The sequence below is a fragment of the Lactuca saligna genome, chromosome 1 (genome assembly GCF_052625555.1).
Source record: "Lactuca saligna cultivar CGN05327 chromosome 1, ASM5262555v1, whole genome shotgun sequence".
NCBI lineage: Eukaryota > Viridiplantae > Streptophyta > Magnoliopsida > Asterales > Asteraceae > Lactuca > Lactuca saligna.
Window position 1 is genome coordinate 14,956,626 of NC_136417.1, and position 19,876 is coordinate 14,976,501.

General features: G+C 34.6%; 4 protein-coding genes across 17 annotated transcripts; 2 read left to right on the plus strand and 2 right to left on the minus strand.

Annotated features, from left to right (window-relative positions):
- On the plus strand, positions 1-3,578 carry LOC145015142 (Sec14p-like phosphatidylinositol transfer family protein). 6 transcript variants are annotated; one of them, XM_078973750.1, is made up of 8 exons: positions 150-350; positions 573-672; positions 1,243-1,305; positions 1,472-1,567; positions 1,855-2,031; positions 2,468-2,566; positions 2,785-3,030; positions 3,114-3,578. In XM_078973750.1, exons 4-8 carry the CDS (start codon positions 1,490-1,492, stop codon positions 3,399-3,401), a joined length of 888 nt encoding a protein of 295 aa, XP_078829876.1. In that variant the 5' UTR covers positions 150-350; positions 573-672; positions 1,243-1,305; positions 1,472-1,489; the 3' UTR covers positions 3,402-3,578. The 6 variants fall into 6 exon arrangements, with proteins under 6 accessions (XP_078829750.1, XP_078829876.1, XP_078830009.1 ...); XM_078973624.1 differs by lacking the exon at positions 1,243-1,305 and having other exon boundaries at positions 1-350; XM_078973883.1 differs by lacking the exon at positions 573-672.
- Positions 3,579-3,724: 146 nt separating this feature from the next.
- Positions 3,725-6,523, minus strand: LOC145015534 (Erythronate-4-phosphate dehydrogenase family protein). 2 transcript variants are annotated; one of them, XM_078974091.1, is made up of 4 exons: positions 6,137-6,523; positions 5,915-5,990; positions 4,396-5,120; positions 3,725-4,177 (listed from the first exon to the last, which is right to left on the minus strand). In XM_078974091.1, the coding sequence occupies exons 3-4, from the start codon at positions 5,083-5,085 to the stop codon at positions 3,935-3,937; spliced, it is 933 nt and encodes a 310-aa protein (XP_078830217.1). In that variant the 5' UTR covers positions 5,086-5,120; positions 5,915-5,990; positions 6,137-6,523; the 3' UTR covers positions 3,725-3,934. The 2 variants fall into 2 exon arrangements, with proteins under 2 accessions (XP_078830217.1, XP_078830164.1); XM_078974038.1 differs by having other exon boundaries at positions 5,915-6,049.
- A 1,909-nt stretch (positions 6,524-8,432) lies between these two features.
- Positions 8,433-11,985, minus strand: LOC145015687 (flavodoxin family protein / radical SAM domain-containing protein). 2 transcript variants are annotated; one of them, XR_013666020.1, is made up of 9 exons: positions 11,010-11,985; positions 10,613-10,728; positions 10,323-10,498; positions 9,957-10,234; positions 9,555-9,712; positions 9,209-9,419; positions 8,936-9,091; positions 8,694-8,806; positions 8,433-8,610 (listed from the first exon to the last, which is right to left on the minus strand). XR_013666020.1 is itself a non-coding variant. In XM_078974195.1 (8 exons), exons 1-7 carry the CDS (start codon positions 11,907-11,909, stop codon positions 8,951-8,953), a joined length of 1,980 nt encoding a protein of 659 aa, XP_078830321.1. In that variant the 5' UTR covers positions 11,910-11,985; the 3' UTR covers positions 8,433-8,806; positions 8,936-8,950. The 2 variants fall into 2 exon arrangements, 1 of the variants encoding a protein (XP_078830321.1); XM_078974195.1 differs by having other exon boundaries at positions 8,433-8,806.
- Positions 11,986-15,323: 3,338 nt separating this feature from the next.
- LOC145015812 (agglutinin-like) lies at positions 15,324-19,522 on the plus strand. Of its 7 annotated transcripts, none has more exons than XM_078974461.1 (7): positions 15,324-15,339; positions 17,613-17,752; positions 17,885-17,952; positions 18,035-18,262; positions 18,360-18,671; positions 18,786-19,016; positions 19,118-19,522. In XM_078974461.1, the coding sequence occupies exons 3-7, from the start codon at positions 17,950-17,952 to the stop codon at positions 19,373-19,375; spliced, it is 1,032 nt and encodes a 343-aa protein (XP_078830587.1). In that variant the 5' UTR covers positions 15,324-15,339; positions 17,613-17,752; positions 17,885-17,949; the 3' UTR covers positions 19,376-19,522. The 7 variants fall into 7 exon arrangements, with proteins under 7 accessions (XP_078830587.1, XP_078830511.1, XP_078830703.1 ...); XM_078974385.1 differs by lacking the exon at positions 15,324-15,339 and adding an exon at positions 17,492-17,558 and having other exon boundaries at positions 17,616-17,752; XM_078974577.1 differs by lacking the exon at positions 15,324-15,339 and having other exon boundaries at positions 17,501-17,752; positions 18,360-18,423; positions 18,535-18,671.
- The last annotated feature ends 354 nt before the right edge of the window (positions 19,523-19,876 follow it).

Genomic DNA, 19,876 nt, shown 5'->3' on the forward strand with positions numbered 1-19,876 from the left:
ATATATATTATGTGTATGTGTATATATGTATTCTTTTTTATCAATTTGAGAGATTCTTACCTCAAAAGAATTCATAAACTTATTTACTAAAAAACAGAAATATGTTATTGTTTGAATCAGCAATGTGAGTTTTCTTAACATTAAAACTGCAATAAAGAAAATCCCATGATTCCCACGCATCAAATTAACAAATTTCAAACGCACACACTCTCTCTCATTCACGATTCCTACACATCTGTTCTCAATTAACACAAATATCTCATAATTCCCTTAAATCGTCTCAGCAAAAGATTACTTTTGATCATTTTGAACACCTTTCCCTAGTCTAGCAGGCATTTGTTCTATCAAAGGTGCGTACAAATCGAGAATCCTGCCTCTCTGCGACACATTTTGCTGTAAATATTGTCGAGTCTATTTTACATTTTGATTTTTTTTGTCTATATGTCTGTAACTACTATATATAAGTATGAACATCGAGATTTTATCTACAATGTTGAAGATTCGTCGATTTGTTGTTTCGTAGTGATGTTTAGCTGTCTGTTTTCAGATTGTTTGAATTTGGGGTTTTGTAGGTTAAAGTCGGTTCAGCATCTACTTGATTATTGTTTGTCTCATGGAAATTACACATTAGGGCATTTTTGATTAAAGGAGTCACGTAGGACCAGGAAGAAGGTTCGTGTGTCAGTTCTTGCTTTCGTTTAATTATGTGATGTCATTCGGATTGATTTGATACATATGACGTTAATTTTGCTAATGCATGTTTCTGAAATTGAACTGGATTGAGCTAGATCAGGTGCCCATACACCAGATTCTCCTGAATAACACAAGGATTCTCTTTGTTGTTAGAATTTATCATATATTTTAGACCCGTTTTGTGAAACCTTTATGCAAAACCATGGAACGGTGTTCTTACACGAAACAACAAAAATCCAATTTGCAGGGGTTAACAAGATTTCCACTTCCGTTTTCTTATCAGCATCCCATATTGGATCTGGATACATTCTCTTAAGTTATCATGTCGTGGCTTCCTCAAAGGAACGCTTTAACTTTAAGCTTTAATTTGGATATCAGAAACAATAAACATTGTTGTGGATTATTTTGTTTGCTTCTGTACATTAGTATCTATATGACGATACATGGATTTGATACTAAACAGATTTGGTTCAGTAAAGTAGCTTTATTTGTTTACCTATATCTGCGTTGTTAGTTTTGCTTATTTTATTCTTCTTCTCTTTACCAAAGATTATATGCACTTTTGCACTTTATGAGCTGGATTTCACTTCATCAAACTAGCTTTGTTTATAGGTACTTCCTCTATTTAATAAACTTTTTTTAAACAGACGTGTGACCACTAATACATCTGCATTTGCATACCCATTTGGAAGTATAGACTATAGAGACTATGAACAAGTGCATTTTTATTTAGTCATTTTATACAAACATAATTTACTTTTTTATTGTTTATTTGTAGTTGCACTATTTTTTCACCATGTCCATCTTTCGTCGCCGTGGATCTTCTCACCAACAGCTAGAGCAGGAGCACCCTGAACTACAATCTGAGTCCAAGGTAACAATTAGTTGTAAAAGATTTTGATGATGAGAATGAAGATGGGGAGGGTATTTACGTCTTTTGTCATCTTGACATTTGTCCCTTTCCCAGTTCTAATCCCAGACCAATGCATGTCAAATGAAGTACAACCTGTCATGTTCTGTGTTGTCTTGTCGTATCATGTGTAATAAAAGATGCCTAGTAGTTCATTTCCCATTTGTTTTTTGCAATTTCTTTATAATTTTTTTTTTTTTCTGAATGATGAAAACCTTGTGATGGCTGATGTGGGACTTTGGTCAATGCAGGTCAATGAGCTTAAAGCTGCTATTGGACCACTTTCAGGGAGAAACTTACTGTATTGCACTGATGCATGCTTGAGAAGATATTTGGAAGCTAGGAATTGGAATGTAGACAAAGCAAAAAAGATGTTGGAAGAAACACTTGCCTGGAGATCAACCTATAAACCTGAAGAAATTCGTTGGGTTAGTAATTCGATGATTCATTTGTCTTAAAGATTCATATAAAGACCAAAAAAAACACAACTTACTTTCACCATTTTGTCGATATAGTCACTTCAACCATTTTATGTAGTGATTAAACCATTATAATTCGTTTACAGTTAAGGTGAACCATTTATGATTATATAATAGTTTAGTGGCTAAATCGATAAAATATGAATCATTCAGTGGCTGAATTGATAAAATGGTGAAAAGCATGTTGTGCCTTTTTGTATTTTCATAACCAAGAAAAATGGTCTTTCTAAGCACTCAAGAAAAGTATAATGGTTTTAATCGCTACCAAAAATAGTTAAAGTTACTAAATCGATAAAATGAAAAGCAAAAGTGCTTTTCTAGATTTTGCTCTTCTTATAATATAAATAAATTGTGTCAAATCATATTAAGTTTCTTGACTTGGTAGCCTGAAGTCGCAATGGAGGGTGAAACAGGGAAATTATTCAGAGCAAATTTTCATGACCGAGTTGGAAGAACTGTTCTGATATTAAAACCAGGACTGCAGGTGATTCAGCATACTTTTTAAAAACTAGTAGATTATTTTTCTTATCAAGACATTGACCTTTAAAATTTCTACCCAATTATAGCTATATGTTTTTGAATAACATTGCTATAATCAGGGTAGATTTTTCAAATTACAATGCCGTAACAAGAAGAAATGAAAGTAAAAGTAAAAGTAAAAGTATGTTGCTTTTGTTTCTCCTAAAACTTATGTGGGTGCAGAATACAAAATCAATGGAGAACCAGATCAAACATCTTGTATACCTAATGGAAAACGCGATGCTTAATCTTCCGGAAGGTCAAGAAGAAATGGCATGGTTGATTGACTTTACTGGGTGGTCATTCACCACCAATGTTCCAGTTAGAACCGCTAGAGACACCATCAATATACTACAAGACCATTATCCTCAAAGGCTAGCTGTCGCTTTTTTGTACACCCCTCCCCGCATTTTTGAAGCTTTTTGGAAGGTCCATCTACATTTTCATTTTCTCCCCCTCTGGTAACTGGTAATTGTTGTATGCATTGTTTATGTTTTGTGATGAATGTGCAGATTGTTAAGTATTTCATGGATCCGAAAACATTCCAGAAGGTGAAATTTGTGTACCCAAAGAACAAAGAGAGTGTGGAGCTGATGAGATCGTATTTTGATATGGATAACCTCCCGACTGAGTTTGGTGGAAAAGCAACCATGAAGTATGACCATGAGGATTTTTCAAGGTTAATGGCTCAAGATGATGTCAAAGCTGCTAAATTTTGGGGTTTTGATGAAAAGACTGGTTCTATGTCTTCAAGCCATGCTGTTGGAGCCACAGTTGCTCCAGAGCCAGCTTTGGCTTAGCAGCATTCGGGCTGAACCAGTCAGCCCGGATGTTAACTACCTTATTATAATTGTAGTCGTGTGTGTATCCGAGATCAACTATTAACCCCTTGATTTTTATATTTGTGTATGACATTTGATGGTTATACTTCGTTGTGGAACCGAGTTTATGAAAGAAGGCTTAATTTTTGGCACCAATGACATCTTATTATCATATAAGATGTAAATCAGATGCACTTTGGCATGTTAAAAGCCCAATGCTTACAAAGAATCCATTCCACATTGAAAGTGAAACTCTCTATACTAAAAAAATTAATATTTAATGGATTGAAAGAATCTATATATAACACAAAACCGTTTAATCTTTATAATGTTTATAGATGGAAACAAAATCTATTTACACAAACCAATTACAACAAGAAGCAAAAAACAACTAATTGAATGTTTGCAGTCTACATAGTTTTACTCATTCCAATCGGCTATCACACTCTGTATTGTATCATCAAACGGTGAAAAAGAAGGGCAAAAAAAAAAAAAACTTTGATAAGAAGGATCTACAAAAGCCGCCTTCTGAAGTTTCGGGTGGTAGATTGATACGTACGAACTAGAAGCCCAACTCCGATTCCGACCCCGAGGCAAATTCCAAGGCCTAAGCCAACTCCGACCCTCACACCGGCATTGAACCACGTGAGTTCTCCATCTTCACCTTCCATGTACTCTGTTTGGTTCCAATGAAGACTGTTTTCATTTTCATATTCGTACTCGTTTTCACTCTTGTAAGGCCCGTATTCCGATTCCTGCATTCCCCGAGAGATTGTCGTTAGCATAATACGGATTTAAGAGGTTTTAAGATATACCTAAGAGGTTAACATATGAATGTTTCTTTTTGACTTAATAGAGATTTAAAAGATTGGAATCTCGAATTCCAATTCCGTTGGAATCCATCAACCATTTTTTTCAAAACATCGTTTATCCAAACAACACGGAATTAAAAAAAATAAAAAATTATGAGTACCTGAAGACTAAGTCTATCCGGAACATCCTTGCGTGATTCCGTTGCCTCACCCTCCGGAATCGGATCCAAGGCCCCTTTTCTACCTTGCTTCCTTCTAACACTAATCTGCAAAGTCTTGGTCAAAATAACAGGTTGACCAACAAAGGATCCCGCAACATAAACTTCAATCATGGGTGGCATAGAATCCGAACCCGCAATTTGTTTCCCTTTCAAAACCCGACTACCACCACTAACCATGGATTCACATTTCATACTCCATCTTTCAACATCATTATTCTTCAATTTACCATTCTCATTTTTACACATCTCCAAAACCCCAGAAAGAATAAGATCATCCCCATCAAAAACCTCAAATTTAACACTTCCAGTCAACCGAATACTATCCGTGCTTACAAAAGTGGCCTCTTCAAACTTTTTATCCACTCGGTTTCTTCTTAAACGACATGCACATCCGGTTGAATCAAGGGTGCATCTTTTGTTATTGACTTCAAGGATAGTATCGGGGTCTAATGGTATATGGGTAAGAGTTAGGTATTCGGGGGTGTATCCATCCACCATGAAATTACTAATTCGGACATAGAATACACGGATGTCAAACCAAGCTAATAGTGGTTTAGTGTATGGTTGGTATGCAGGATACTTGATGATTTGAAGATTGTTCTTCGTTGTTGTTCCATTTGAGTTTTCCATTTAATCTCATGGAAGTAAGGTATGAAGAATCAATCCTGTTGTGAAAACCAAACATTTGAAGTTCAATGATTGATCCCAATAGAATGCTTTGTAAAATCTTACACAATTATAGCATTCAAATTTGCTTTGTTGACATTGCTATAATAGGTAGATTTATCAATATTGCTATGGGAAGAAATAAAAGTATGATAATATAATAAACAAATCGATAGAAGTAAGTTGCTATTTCTTGCATCGAACCTTAAAAAGAATTACAAAGCAGAAATTTAGATCATTGAGAGGGTGTTTGGATGTGCATATTAACTTTCAAAGTGACCATTGGGAGTTAAAAATCATCACTTGATTAAAAGTTAAAACAAGGGATCTTTAGTAATTTTATGTTTTTCTCAATAATCATTTTTAGCACACAAGTACACAACTCCTCCGAATTTAATTATTTTGACCACAAATGATTATAAAAACATAAGCATAAATATTCCCTTTAGGCTTTAAAAGCGCATCCAAACATGGAATTTAAGCACATGATTATAGAAATGGGGACACTTTATTGAAGTAAAGATTGCACAAAATTAAAGTGGAATGAGAGAAACTAATAACCCTAATAAATCAGAAGCTACCCACTTAAGAAATTTATGTTTCCGATTTGCAATTTACTCGATTTCAAAAATCTTGAAATACTCATCGGGGAATTCATATGCAAAGCTCAAATCTTATCTCCAGTCAACCATACTTATGAAGCATGAAAGCACACACTACCACACAGAAAAATAAAAGAAGCAGACAAAGAGATAACCACTAATAAATTAGGGGTAAAGAGAAGAAAACACACCAGAAATCAAGAATCCAAAACCAACATCTGTGATTGATTGATAATCCAAACACCTTCAGTGTGTTTAGATGTGTTCCTGTGTTTAAGAGATATAAAATTGAGACCACACGATGCTCAATTGATGGCCGGCAATCGCTAATATTGTAAGTGTCACAAAGATCCAAAAAAACTGTAAGTAATCAAGACAAAAGCCACAAACAAATTATCAATAAACTAACTTACCCTCCACAAAGTCTCTCTCAACACCCACTTTCGTAATACCCAAATCGAATAGAAGCCGCAAGTGATTTTATTAATCGCTTTCAAACACCCCACAAAATCGGTGTAGATCTCCTCTTTGAAACCCTAAAAAGATTCAAACTTTTTTCGGTGGAAATCAAAGAAAACAGAACGACTGGAAAGATTGATTTGATATCTTCAAGGCCCAAATAGCGAAATATCTTCTCACAAGTCTTTAATACGCATATGCTGATATGCATATGCATACACGTCGATCGATGGTGACGGGTTTGAGGAAGTTAGAAGTTTCCCTTCCTTATCCGGAAGAAGATGGGGAGTTCGGAAAAATCGAAGTAACGAGGTCAAGAAATATGGTATTGGTCGGTATCTTAGATAAAAAATGTTTGTCATTAATATGACCGAATAGGATAAACTAGAAAATCAAGAATCGAGTTGGTAATCGACATCCTACTCTTTTGTCTCATTAAATTTGACTAGATATTTAATACTTTCGATTTGTTTAATAATAATTTTTTTAAAGAGGATTTTCTTTAATTGGTGTTTATAAAAAGAGAAAACGAAAATGAAGTTGATTTTGTAGTTACAATTTGTGAGCTGTATATACCTAAGAATTATGTATTCATCGGATCGACGGTATCTATATAATGGTTGATTTATAATATGATTTAAAATCATTATCATATTATCTTCCATTAATTTTAACTATAAATATCTTTTTAATTTCTAGCTACAAAAAGACTTGCTTGTTGTATGTTTATGTATATTAATAAGATCTTTGTTTAAACTTCAAAAAAAAAAAAAAAAAAAAAAAAAATTCTAAAATATTCTATAATTTTTTATTTGTCCTTTTTAGATCTATATTACATTCTAATATGAATTGTTTAAATAAAAAATATTATTCGACATTTTATAAATAAATTATTATTAAATATTTACTAACAATTAGTAAAAAAAATATTTAGATTTAAATATAATTTAAATGATAAAACAACATATCATTTAATGTGAAAGGGGTAAATAGAAACCTAAAAATAATTTAAACATTCAGGATATATTAAATAATTAGTGGAAAAAAACCTACACATTTCAATAATATTAATGATGTTAAATGGTCATATAAATAATAAGTGATCCTAAAAAAATCATTTGAGATTCTTATTAATGATGTTAAATGGTCATATAAATAATAAGTAATCCTAAAAAAATCATTTGAGATTCTGTAAGCTAAAGTTACATGATTAGCCCAAAAAATTACAATAATTGTCAAATTACGTATAAAGAAGAAATATACAGATATAACAAGAGTCAAAAGAGGCGCATTAACTGAAATTAAAAAAAAAATGATAAAATAATAAAATGACAAATACAATAATAAAAAGGACAACGGAACGAGAGTGTAGTGAAATGAAGCATCGCAACTCTATGATAAATAATGAGTTTTCATATCATTTTCTATATGCTATCTAAGATAAATCTTTTATATATATATATATATATATATATATATATATATATATATATATATATATATATATATATATATATATATCCACAATATATTTTTTGATGGAGATTTTTCATAAAAAACCTTAAAATAAAATAAATAAATAAATAAAAACTTATTTTATCTCTATAATAAAAGAGTTTTTTTTTTTTAATTATTTTTTAATTATTTTTTAAACAGTACCCTTATAGAACTTGTATATTTATCATTAGTTGGAAGTCTATGAGATTCACCAAAACAATGCAAATGCTCTGTGTAACAGTTTATTAATTAAGTTAATTAAAAAAGCTCTTTGAAAAAGTTTAGGCTTTTAAAAACTCATCCAATTGTTTTTTTTCAATTTTTGTGAGTTTTTTAAGATGAAAAAGCTATTGCAATCCCAAAAAAGCTTCTATTATAGATGTCCAACAACCAAAATTAATAAAAAAAACGACACATTTAATTAAGTATTGAAATATTTTGGATTTCATGGTTTGCATGTGCTTGAGGTAACAAGCAAAACCCACCTACAATGCTTTGATTTTAGATCTCATGTTATGCATGTATAATGCATTTATCCTTTCTACTTTATAAACATATCATCTTTTGGAAAATAAAAGATAAATAATAATCAACCATTTAGTCCTTTCATACTTTTGGTTTTCGCTTCTAGGTTCAAACAATGGTTTTTTTTTTTTTGGGTGTGTTCACATTAATCATTTTAATAAAAGTTCAAAAAAGGCAAACGATACACTGTTCATACATATCCTTGTTAACGCAATAATCAAGCAAAAATCAAAGGAATGATGATGGCCACCTCTTATTCCTCATAAAAAAGGTCCATTTCTATTTCAAATGCTCAACAGTTGCTTTTCTCTCAAATGTAAATCCACAATATCATTTTATTTAAAGTTCACATACCTATTACTATTATAGTTTTTCCCTAAAAAACACCTCCTTCAAACAAAACCACCTATAGAATTATGAATTATCCACACATTAAAGATCGAAACGTAAGCTTTTCAATAAAACCTAAAAGCTCTACCAAAATTCTACCTTCAAAAAGCCTTTAACCAAAATTTCACCACACAAGAATGAGGATGAATGCTCTTTAGTTGCTGTGGTTGGCAGCTTTCAAACCCACAATATCTCAGCAACAATGTGGAAGCCTAGTCAAAATTGTAAGCAAAATTTTCACAATATTCATCAATTTTAACATGAATGTGGGGCAAATATGTTAATGAGGTAAAAAAAAAAAAAAAAAAAAAGAAGGAAAAGATATGATGATGAAACCAAACCTGGTGAAAGAAAAGTCAACGGGTGGATTTGTGATTCCTCTCTTTCTTATATCGCGACTGGTCCGGGTCAAATCCGCCTTCATTGGCTCCATAAACGGTCCAAGATGGAGTAGGGGCCATGTAGTCATTACTGCCAAAAGGTTCTCCCGAAGCCACCTAATTTTAATTTTTCCACAAAACCAAACTTTTATTTAATAAGATACATCATGAAAAATGAAAAACACACACACCCATTTTAAATTTTAAATGAAATGACAAAACTAGCCTACCCACCAAGTCATGAAACTTGTCATAGTCTATCCATGTATGCCATTGACCATTAATCTTGAACTTATCCACTTTTGCTAAAAGAACACAGCACGAATGCACATGCTCACAAGCAATCTCATAATCCCCATTGCTTTTTTCAGCCAAGGCTTCAGAAAATGCTTTCACATCAACATGCCATGGCACGTTTTCCATAGTCAACTTTGATGTAGCTGACCTGTTTGTTATCAATCATAATAATTATGTTAATTTGATGTAGAGTACCCAAATGATAATAAATATATAAAGACTGTGTATGTCATTTTCCTAAAGGGTAAAAAACAAACAAAACAAATGGCATATATGTACTTACGTTCCACAATATGTAACACCTTTGATTTCAACAAAATCAGGGTTTCCAATGCCAAAGAGGGAAGAATAAGCATCCACATCCTCTGTGTTCCATCCTTTAACAAGTGTCAAACGATACACTGTTCGTTGTTGCTTATCTTTCAGAGCTTTCAATGAATCCTGAAATTCACATTGTGTAATGTAAGACAATGTTTGTTGACAGCATAAATATAAAGTTTTGACTCTTTGCTTTTTTTGATATACAATCACAGATAAAGTTCATTTAGATGGATGAACCTTTCATCAGATATGATTTGGAATTTGTTGTTGGTGAAAAGGGTGAAAGAACAGTGATATAGGGACAAAAAATGTAATTTAGTCAAAGATCAAATTAAAAGATTTTATAGTGAGAGAAGGTACATACACCAAAGCGCTCCCAGAAGTCCCCAAAAAGTGGCCTATCAATAGCCTTCATGCTGTCCTTTGTTGCAGCATCTACACTAACATACAACTGTGTGATGGGTTTTAGTGACACAATCTTTTCTGGAAACTGTGCATTTGTCACTAAAAAAGTGGAAATTCGCCTTTTGTGAAGCTCATCCACAAGTGAATTGATCTCAGGATACATAATAGGCTCCCCAACAAGTGACAACGCACAATGCCTAGGTAACAAACCCTCTGATAGCCGCTCTGCTGTAACACCTACAAGAAATAACAATAAACTTTCTCATTTATTTCTATGGTGAGATTTTTGAAAGAAGATGATTAGAGAAAAGATGATAAAATCCACCTGGAACTCCTTTCATTTGTTTTATCATTTTCTTATGTTCTTCTATGGCAGAATTCACAATCATCAAAGGGTCATCCATCTTCCACTGCCAGCTTTTTCCAACAGGGTTAGTGTGATGTCTCCAACAGAAGACACATTTATTTGCACATGCCAAACTTGGTGTTGCTTCCATGCACCTGTTTCCATAAAAAGTGATAGTTTTAAATGTTTGTTACAATAATAAAGACTAAAGAGTAGAGAAAAACACTCATCTTTATAATATGTCTATTCTATAACCACAGAATACTCACCTGTGACTCTCGATTCCATAAAAAGAGTGCTTATAACAACCTCCACGCCCTCTGAGTTGAGATTTAGTCCACCGACATATTTTAACACCACTATGTGAACCAATAATCTTATAACCCTGCAATTCATAAAATAGATAGAATCATTTAGCTTTAAAGCTACCATTGGTTCTTAAAATCTGAAGAGTGTATTTTGCAAGTTTCAGATTAGATCATACTTGCTACTCGATCTTACTCATCTTAGAACTAAGTTTATGTTGAATATAAGTATATAACAGCATGGCCTATAAAAGTTGCCAAATGTGATCATTTAGGAATTTCTAGAATGGAAAGATCTAGAAAGCAAGATCATCTTTAATTCTTTACCCTGGATTAAAAGCAAGATCAATTGGGGATATACCTGCTTTTTCAAGCTAGCCCTGATCACTGGAGTTACCATTTCTTTCTGCCCATTCTTTTTTCCATTACTTGTGATTGCTCCCATATCTTTCTTTGAAGGTGCTTTGCCTGCAATATCTTCTAAATCAACAATATCAGATTCCATCCCATTTTCTTCATCTTCATCCTCGTAATCATCATCATCATCTTCGTATTCTGATCCATCGATCATCTCATAACCATTTTCCTCAATTAAATCATTCCCATTTCCCTTCAATTCACCTGCTTTTAAAACTTTAATCACTTCTTTACTCCAAATACCAAAGGCCTTATCTAATTCACCCTCATCAACATCCCCTTCACAAAGAGGCAAAATCTCCGATGCTCCAAGAGATCGCATTTTCGTTGATAACCCTCTTCCGACTGCATTAAAATTATCTCCATAAGCTCGGCTGCCAACCCCAAATACAGCAAATTTGCACTTGCTAAGCAACAGTGACCCCACTCTGAAGTCCTCAGCGCTCTCCGACAACCAATTCGACAAGAAAACGCCGTTGGATGGAGGATTTCCGTCTTCCCATGTCGATGCAATGATCAAAACTAGGTTTTCTTGGTGGAGGTCTTCGGGCTCATAGACGTTTGGGTCAACAAGTTCAAATGGGATGTTATTTGAGGTCAATAGGTTGAAGAGACGCTGAGCTAGAGTCCTAGAGGTGCCTGTTTGAGAGATGAAGAATAGTTTTCCTTTTCGAGTAGCAGAAGAGAGATTAGGGTTTGTGGAGGGGGAGGATAGTTTAAGGTGGCGGAGGCGGCTGGATTTATAGAAGCAGTAGACGGTGGTGGCGGAAAGGAAAGCGAGGATAGTGAGATGTGTTGTGAGAGACGTGGTGGATATACTGGCAGTGGCGGCAGTGGAGGACATTGTTGTGGGGGTGGCGCGTGGTTTGGATTCTGAAAGTACAGTTCGTTCAAGTGTTATAGCCTAAAAGGTAGTGGCGAACAGCATTCAAACCCGTAAAGAAGAAAATCTAATTTTAGAATATAGAAAACTTCAAATTTGGTCCCTGATTTACTGTTTTTTTATGGTTTTGGTCCGAATAGTTTTAAAAGTGTAATTTTTTGTTTTTTTTTTAGTCCTTGAAGATAACCCCATTTTCTCTCGTTTGTTAACTCACCCCCATGCCCCTCATATGAGGGTATTTTAGTCATTCTACATATCATCACTCTATCTTTCTTTCATTCTCCTTCTCCCCTAATTTATTACATTCCCTCTCCTCTTATTCTATTTCAAGCTCATTGTCTTCAATCTCACTCTATTCTCTTTGTGATTAGAAAACTAATTTGAGATGGCATCCTCATCTAATCGAAAGTGACAAAACTCTTTTGTTTGTTTATGTCAGGATAATCACGATGATGGCTACACAAAAATGTTTATAATAACATTAGATGATCTTATAAAACATCCAAAGATTTAACCTTTGGTTAAAAAACTACATCCAAACATATAAAACAAATAAACATACAAACTACATCGTGCTAACCCCGATATCAGACCTAAGTCTGGTATATGCTAACATACATAAATGGGTCGGCATTGGTGCCTTTCGACCCGTTCCTACTGGAGGAAAACTCACATCTCAAACAAGCTGCTGATATCTTAAATGAGAAATCTCCGATGGTTGCTCCAACGACTCACCAGCTATAAATTCACAAAAACATTTAGTCAAAAACTGAAAACCCTTCTAAGGATAAAATGACCATTTTACCCATTGGTAAAAGTCAACGCTCTTGTTAAATTTAACATTCTGGGTTGACCAACTTGTCGAGTCAACCTATCGACTCGCTGAGCTCTTTAACTCAGAAATCCTTGAATCACGACCCAACTCGCCGAGTCGTTCTTCCGACTCATCGAGTCCTATCGAGCTGCTCATAGTCGCAGCTTAGCGAATCAACTCGTTGAGTCCCTCTACAAACTCATCGCGTAATACCTTAAATTGGAACGGGACAACACGATCCGACTCACCGAGTTCCCTTATGGACTCGACGAGTCCCTGTGTGTAACGCCCGTAGATCCGGGCAAGTCAATTTAGAGGCAATATGGGTCGAAAATGACTTTTCGGCAAAAGATTATTTAGAATAAATAATTTTAACCAAGCTATAGTATATGTCACAAGGTTTCTGTACATATAAAGAACGCCGAAATCTGAGTTATAACGAAGAAGTTATGGCTTGTCGAAGTTTTATGGCAAAACCGGCACGACACCGGGAAGCGTAAAAAGTGAATTTATGATAGAAGACTTTTTAGCCTTAGTTATCTAAACCAAAGTCGTAGAGTATGTTAAAATGAGAAAATCCGTAAAAAGAACGCCCAAATCTGACTTCGTATGAGGAAGTTATGATTTTTCAAAGTTTCAGCTTAGTAGTGTACAACCCGAAACTCGAATTTTAGTTCGAGCGGTTTTTGGCTTACGCGACCTAAATGAGAGTTAAAGCTCTCAATAATAGGAACTCAACAGTAAAAAGATGGACGAAAACGGAGTTCGTATGAAAGAGTTACGAATTCTTCACGGTCATTTAACAGTCTAAACGCCTCCTACTGTTAAATTTATGATCGGTCGAGAATTAGCCGACGGAGCCAAAATGAAAGTTGTAGATATTATTTTTACCTACGCATGGATATAAAGAACGTCGAAAACGGAGATAGTATGAGATAGATATAGACGAAGCTTAGTCGCTACTTTTCGAGCGCGGCGAATTCGATACAGTTTTGTAAATCCGAGATAGAATGAGAATTAGCCAACGAGGTCTAAATGAGAGTTGAAGATCTCATTAATAGGAACTCAACGGTAAAAAGACAGACAAAAATGGAGCTATGTATGCGAAAGTTATGGACGAAGCTTAGTCCCTACTTTTCGAGCGCGGCGAATTCGATACAGTTTTGTAAATCCGAGATAGAATGAGAATTAGCCAACGAGGTCTAAATGAAAGTTGAAGATCTCATTAATAGGAACTCAACGGTAAAAAGACAGACAAAAACGGAGCTCGTATGCAAAAGTTACGGATGAAGCTTAGAGACTACTTTACTATAAAACTCCTATAAATACAAGGGTGAACTCCTCATATTTTCTTCACACCATAAGCCTCTCTTTCTCTCTCTAACTTCTCTCTAGCCTCCCTAAACCCCTCCCAAGTCTACGGAACCTCCCTAGAACGAGAAGAAAGCCCCGGAGCGCCCGACGGCTCCGAGAAGAAAAGCTTTCGGCTTGGAAACGCTGCTCCAGCGAAGCCCGATTTTTAATAAAAACTCGTTGTAAGTGAGCTACGCCTATACTATATTTAATATAGATTTTATTTAATTATAGTAACATTATTAGGACCTTAAAATAACTATTTGGGCTATTATTATGAGTTATATTGAGTGTTATTTAACGCTTATATAATAGTAATAATAGCTAGACTATTAATTAGTCGTGGTTAACGTTAAAAACTAAACCCTAGTGGTATTGATACTAGGTTTTGTCGAGGAAAATTGTTTTGAGATAACGAAGTGCTGTCTGAGTTCGGAATCACCACCTAATCAGGTGAGTGCATAGTCCCTTTCATCTTACACATAGATATGAAGTATTTAATATAAACTACGTGCTATGTGTGCATATTATCTGAATACTTGCTGTCTATGTTGGATGAACGTTTTATACATGTTTTAAAGGATTTAAATTGTATACGTATTTTATATATACGAATATGTGGGGTATGATAATGGGTAGAAAGATGATGAGAGATAGAAGATGACGTGAGTATACATTGGCAGCTATAGACTTAGTGCCTATGGGACAAACACCGGTAGCTATAGACTTAGTACATGTCAGACGTTGGTAGCTATGGACTTAGTACCTGTTGAACGCTGGTAGCTATGGATTTAGTACCCGATGAGTAGGATATAGCAGCTATGGAATTAGTGCTTTACGAACTAACATCGGCAGCTATGGATTTAGTACCCGATGAGTAGGATATAGCAGCTATGGAATTAGTGCTTTACGAACTAACATCGGCAGCTATGGATTTAGTGCCAGTCCTATAACCCTGGAAGTAAGGGACTTCGGAATAAACAAATGCAGGATAGACGACTCTTAGGTTAAATCCTTAAGAGTAAAGAAGATAACGGGGATGGGTAATGGGGTTAATTGTTTGATGATTAAACATAACAATTATATTATTGTGGGTTGAAAGCCCTATGTACTCACCAGGTTTCCCAACCTAACCCACTCAGTTTATGTATATCACAGGTGTTGATATGAAGTCATTTTACACTGAGAGATTTAAAGAGATGTAGATCACTAGTGTAAATAAATGTAAGTTCTATTTATGCTTATGTTTCTGTATTAACGATGACATCCCAAACGTTTTAAGATGAATAAAAATACGTTTCTTCGAAAATGTTTTAATAACGTATTTATCGTGTTTTTCTGGGAACAAATTCCGCAACCTTTTTATAAAATGAAGTACTCTGATTTTTATAAAGCATAAACAAAATCGGTCTTTTTTGGCCGTGATTTTGGGGATGTCACACTGTGTTTGTTTAACTATCTTAACAGATTAAGCCCTTATTCTCTAGATCCAAAGTTCATACTTCGTTTGTTCACTAGAAATGATATTTTTAAGGCAAAGTTTCAAATTATACCCATTGAAACCTCTTCTTAAAGGGTTTAGCTAAAACCCTAATTCTTTTAGGACATAGATCTTTGTCCAAAAAGCCTTAATATCCCAAACCAAAACATGAAAACCTAGATCTAGGTCCTAGATACCAGTTGAACTTGTAAAGTCTCGAACTTGCTTCCATGCATGGCTTTTTGGGCTCAAAAGGCCATAATAACGTCCTTAAAGCTTGCATGGGGACTCTAATGGCATAAAGTTTGCACCTTTATGCCACACCAGCCCCTTTAAGGTCTTATATCTGGAAGATTACCCTCTTGGGTCAATCATTCTCCAAAAGCTATCATTCTTTGACAAAAAACCCACATAAAGAGGTCATAAAGAAATTTAATGAACTAATAGCCAATATAGAAGCTTGATTACTAGATAATGCAGCAAATAGAGTGTAGTTCCTAGATCTACTCTTCCTTTCTTGAGCCCTCTATCTTCTTCTTCTTCTTCTACAAGCTTCAAAAGCACACCAAGATCACTCAAAATAGCTCACACTCTCAAGAAAACTCTAGGGTTTTGTGGATTAGGGTTTGGGATAAGGAGGCTAGAAATGAGGCCAAAGGGGTGGGGGTTAAGGAGCTTAAGTAGGGTGCAAAACCTCGAAATTAGGATTTCACTATGGCCGAGCTACTTGTCGAGTCGAGGGCTCTTGACTCGTCGAGTAGATAGTTCAAACCCCACACATAGTCTGCCCTCTACTCGATAAGTTAGGGCCACCAACTTGTCGAGTCCCTTTTCAAAATAAATAAATAAATAAATGAGTTAAATGCGTACCACGAACTAGACGTTACAGAAATATTTCAGCTTTGATATCTCATCTTTGAAGGATTGTAACTGATCGAATATATCACCAAAAACAATAAAATTATAGTCTAAAATCATTTACAAACTCTAAATTACATATTGGATAAAGCCGCAAGTTAATCCGACTTAAAACGAATGATATATGCTTGTTTAAACAATTTCACTGAATACTAAGCCGGTCCAAAACTGGGTTTTATCCGGAATCGGCCGAACCGGACCGGTTGTGCTCAAATCCTAGATCCGAGAACCGGCTAGAAGGTCCAAAAAAACGGTGCGGTTCGATCCGGTCCGGTCCACAAATCCAAATGCTCACTCCTAATTGCGCTTGTTACAATACATTATATAACCTTTGCAATTTGTCTAGTCTTTTTGTTTTCAAGATGGATGCAACAGAGAATCACTAGATGATCCTAATTAATCAACGGGGGAGAATGATGACAAATATGTATTGGGGCCTTAGTTCATCAATTCTAATTGCATTTTTCTGATGTTGATATTACGGATCAACTTCACTACGTTGTACACACTAGGTTTTTTTTCCCCATTTCTTCCATTCGATTTTCAATATATATGGTGGCAAGTCTAAGAATTTTCATCATGGGTGCAATAACGATTAAAAATATGGAGACTGGGCCAATATAATTTTTGTTACACAATAACGAAACTTTATATATTTCGATCCTTTTTTTATTCGATTTTCAGTGTATATGGTGGCAAGTCTAAGAATTTTCATCATGGGTGCATTAACGAGGTCTATCCGACATTAAATATTAAATAAAAATAAAAAACTTAAATGTATTGAAAAAATGGACTTTTTAAGAAAAAAAAAAAAGTAATGAAATCGGGGATTTTAGCAAAAAAAAAAAAAAAAAAAAAAAAAAAAAAAAAAAAAAAAGTTTTTCAAAGAGGGTTACTTCAGCAAAATATTTAAATATAAATTTTTGGAAGGTTTATATTTTTTTTTGGTGTTGTTGCCTATATAAATTTTCACATCATTGGGAATTTGCACCTCCCCCCTTTTCTAAGCATTGCGTCCGCCAACCGGAGCATACAACTGCAAAAGGTAATTAGGGTTTATCCTTTCAACCTGTCTGATTAATGATTACGTTTTTTTTAGTAGGTAAACAAATGCGCATTTGAAATCTGAAAGCTGGCTAAACATTCACATTATATATGATGGAAACGGAAAATCAGAAAATGCCAGTTAGCATTGTTGTCCATCGATCAACTCACGGAGTCGTTCTTTTCATTTAACGAGTAATCACCTTCTAACCTAGTTGGAGTTTATTGTGTATTATGCTAATGGCTTATTTTACTACTACAATTCCATAACTTTCTACGTATGATTTTTCGACAAATCATCATTATTAATGTTCTCTTGCTGCTTAGATTCACTTTGACTGATTGTTGGAGGTAGTGGATTTCGACATACATACATAGATCTCGGTAACCAGATGGTATGCTTTCAAACTTTCAATTCGGTTTGTTCTGCACTTATTTCATGTTATTAAGCTACTACTATGACTATATGGTTTATAGGGAGGTACAACTACAGACAGAATAGAAGGATGCATAAAGCATGGACCATGGGGTAGTTCACAGGGTGAATATTGGGTTTACATGCCTGAAGAAGGCTATATTAAAAAGATTACAATCGTACATGCAGGGTTTATTGATCGCATTAGATTTCAAAGCGATTGTCATACTCAAACAGGTGAAACTCAAACCTCCATTTTCGGTGGCAATGGTGGCAAGAAAACTGACACGGTAAGTGATGCTATCTGTAAGAGTTAAGACCCCTTGATGTCATCGAACACATGTGTTTGCTTCATGAGATGTGATACTTTTTTCAATTCTTCTGCAGATTTGCATTGACTACCCAAATGAATATTTGACTTCAATAAATGGGACAATTGATAATTCTGGAGGTTCTTATTCTCCTCCTATGCTGATGTCTTTAAGCTTTCATACAAATCAGATTCGTTATGGTCCGTATGGTAATTCTGATAAGGGCACCCCTTTCTCATATGATGGTAAAGATGGGATGATAATTGGATTTTATGGACGTTTTGGCCAATACATTAATGCTATTGGGATTTATGTGATTCCTAAATCACTATCACCATCATTATCTCCAAACTCTGCTCCCAAAAACAATTCCAATTCCATGCATGAGGTTCATTCCATGGTCTCCAAAATTCATTTGTTGTCATTTCTTTTATGTTTTTACTTTTTAGTGTTTAAATACGCTTACATATATCTGTGACTAAGTAATTTCATTTCACTGCAGTTGTGTTGTGAGATGTCTGGAGTAGGAATGCCAAGGGAGGCAGGACCTTGGGGGGCTGCTGGAGGTAAGCCGTGGGATGATGGAGTTTTCTCACATGTCAAACAAATACGTGTTTATTTAGGAGAGTCTTTGAAGGTGATTTATGGTATCCAATTTGAATATGTTAAAAGAGATGGTAATTCCATTTTGTCACAAATGCATGGAGGAACATGTGGGGATAAAACAGAACTGGTAATGTGCATAAATATACATTTTTTTCTTTCTTTTTGCAATTCATGATTGTCATGATTAGTGTAGGCTGACTGGAGAACCATGATCTTGATTCTTGACAGGTTGATTTGGATGGTGAGAAGGAGTATTTGACTGGGATATCAGGGTTTTATGGACCTGTTGTGGAGTTGGATGGATTGGAAGGGATAACCTCCATTACTATTCACACAAACAAGAAGATGTATGGGCCTTATGGACAAGAAAGTGGAGAAGGGTATGTTTATTTTACATCATCATCATCTCCAGGGAAGGTGGTTGGTTTTCAAGGCAGGAATGGTGATTTTCTAACTGCAATTGGTGTTCATATGGAGTATTTCTGAAAATATGATGATGGAAGAAGCTTTGACTTTTTGCTAAGATAGTAAGATGCATGTATTCATCAAACTTGGAATTTTTAACTAGTGATGGCTATATATATGATTGTCATTTTAGGTTTTTATTTTTTATATATTTTTTTTTATCAAGCACTCGTAGTGTCTAAAATCGTAGTATTTAATAAAATTAGATCATAAAACATATAAGAGAACAAACTTGTAGATTAACAAACAAATTGGTAGTAAAGTGCTCTATGATTTGAAAACACAACTATAGTGTACGACTTATAGAGAAGGCAAAACTGTAAATTTGGTCCTTGTGGTTTGTAAAAAACTTTGGATAGGATCCAAAAAGGTTTCGATTTGCATGGAAGGTCCAAAATCAAAACTTTTTTGTGGTTTTGATATTTGGAACACCTGAAATGATGGTTTTGCCTTTTTTTTTGTATTTTTTATATGCAGGGGGTGTTTGACTTAACTTTTCACAGCCAAAAGTTTTTTTTGTAA

Bases quoted from the DNA above. Each gene is read 5' to 3' on its own strand.
- LOC145015142 (XM_078973624.1), top strand. From the start codon at position 1,490: ATGTCCATCTTTCGTCGCCGTGGATCTTCTCACCAACAGCTAGAGCAG. The intron at 2,032-2,467 runs GTTAGTAATTCG...TTGACTTGGTAG, and splicing joins AACCTGAAGAAATTCGTTGG to CCTGAAGTCGCAATGGAGGG. The intron at 2,567-2,784 runs GTGATTCAGCAT...ATGTGGGTGCAG, and splicing joins TATTAAAACCAGGACTGCAG to AATACAAAATCAATGGAGAA.
- LOC145015534 (XM_078974091.1), bottom strand. From the start codon at position 5,085: ATGGAAAACTCAAATGGAACAACAACGAAGAACAATCTTCAAATCATC. The intron at 4,178-4,395 runs GTACTCATAATT...CGGGGAATGCAG, and splicing joins CGGATAGACTTAGTCTTCAG to GAATCGGAATACGGGCCTTA.
- LOC145015687 (XM_078974195.1), bottom strand. From the start codon at position 11,909: ATGTCCTCCACTGCCGCCACTGCCAGTATATCCACCACGTCTCTCACA. The intron at 10,235-10,322 runs GTGGATTTTATC...TATTTCTTGTAG, and splicing joins ACAAATGAAAGGAGTTCCAG to GTGTTACAGCAGAGCGGCTA. The intron at 9,092-9,208 runs GTGGGTAGGCTA...AATTAAAATTAG, and splicing joins ATGACAAGTTTCATGACTTG to GTGGCTTCGGGAGAACCTTT.
- LOC145015812 (XM_078974461.1), top strand. The intron at 18,263-18,359 runs GTAAGTGATGCT...ATTCTTCTGCAG, and splicing joins GTGGCAAGAAAACTGACACG to ATTTGCATTGACTACCCAAA. The intron at 19,017-19,117 runs GTAATGTGCATA...GATTCTTGACAG, and splicing joins GTGGGGATAAAACAGAACTG to GTTGATTTGGATGGTGAGAA.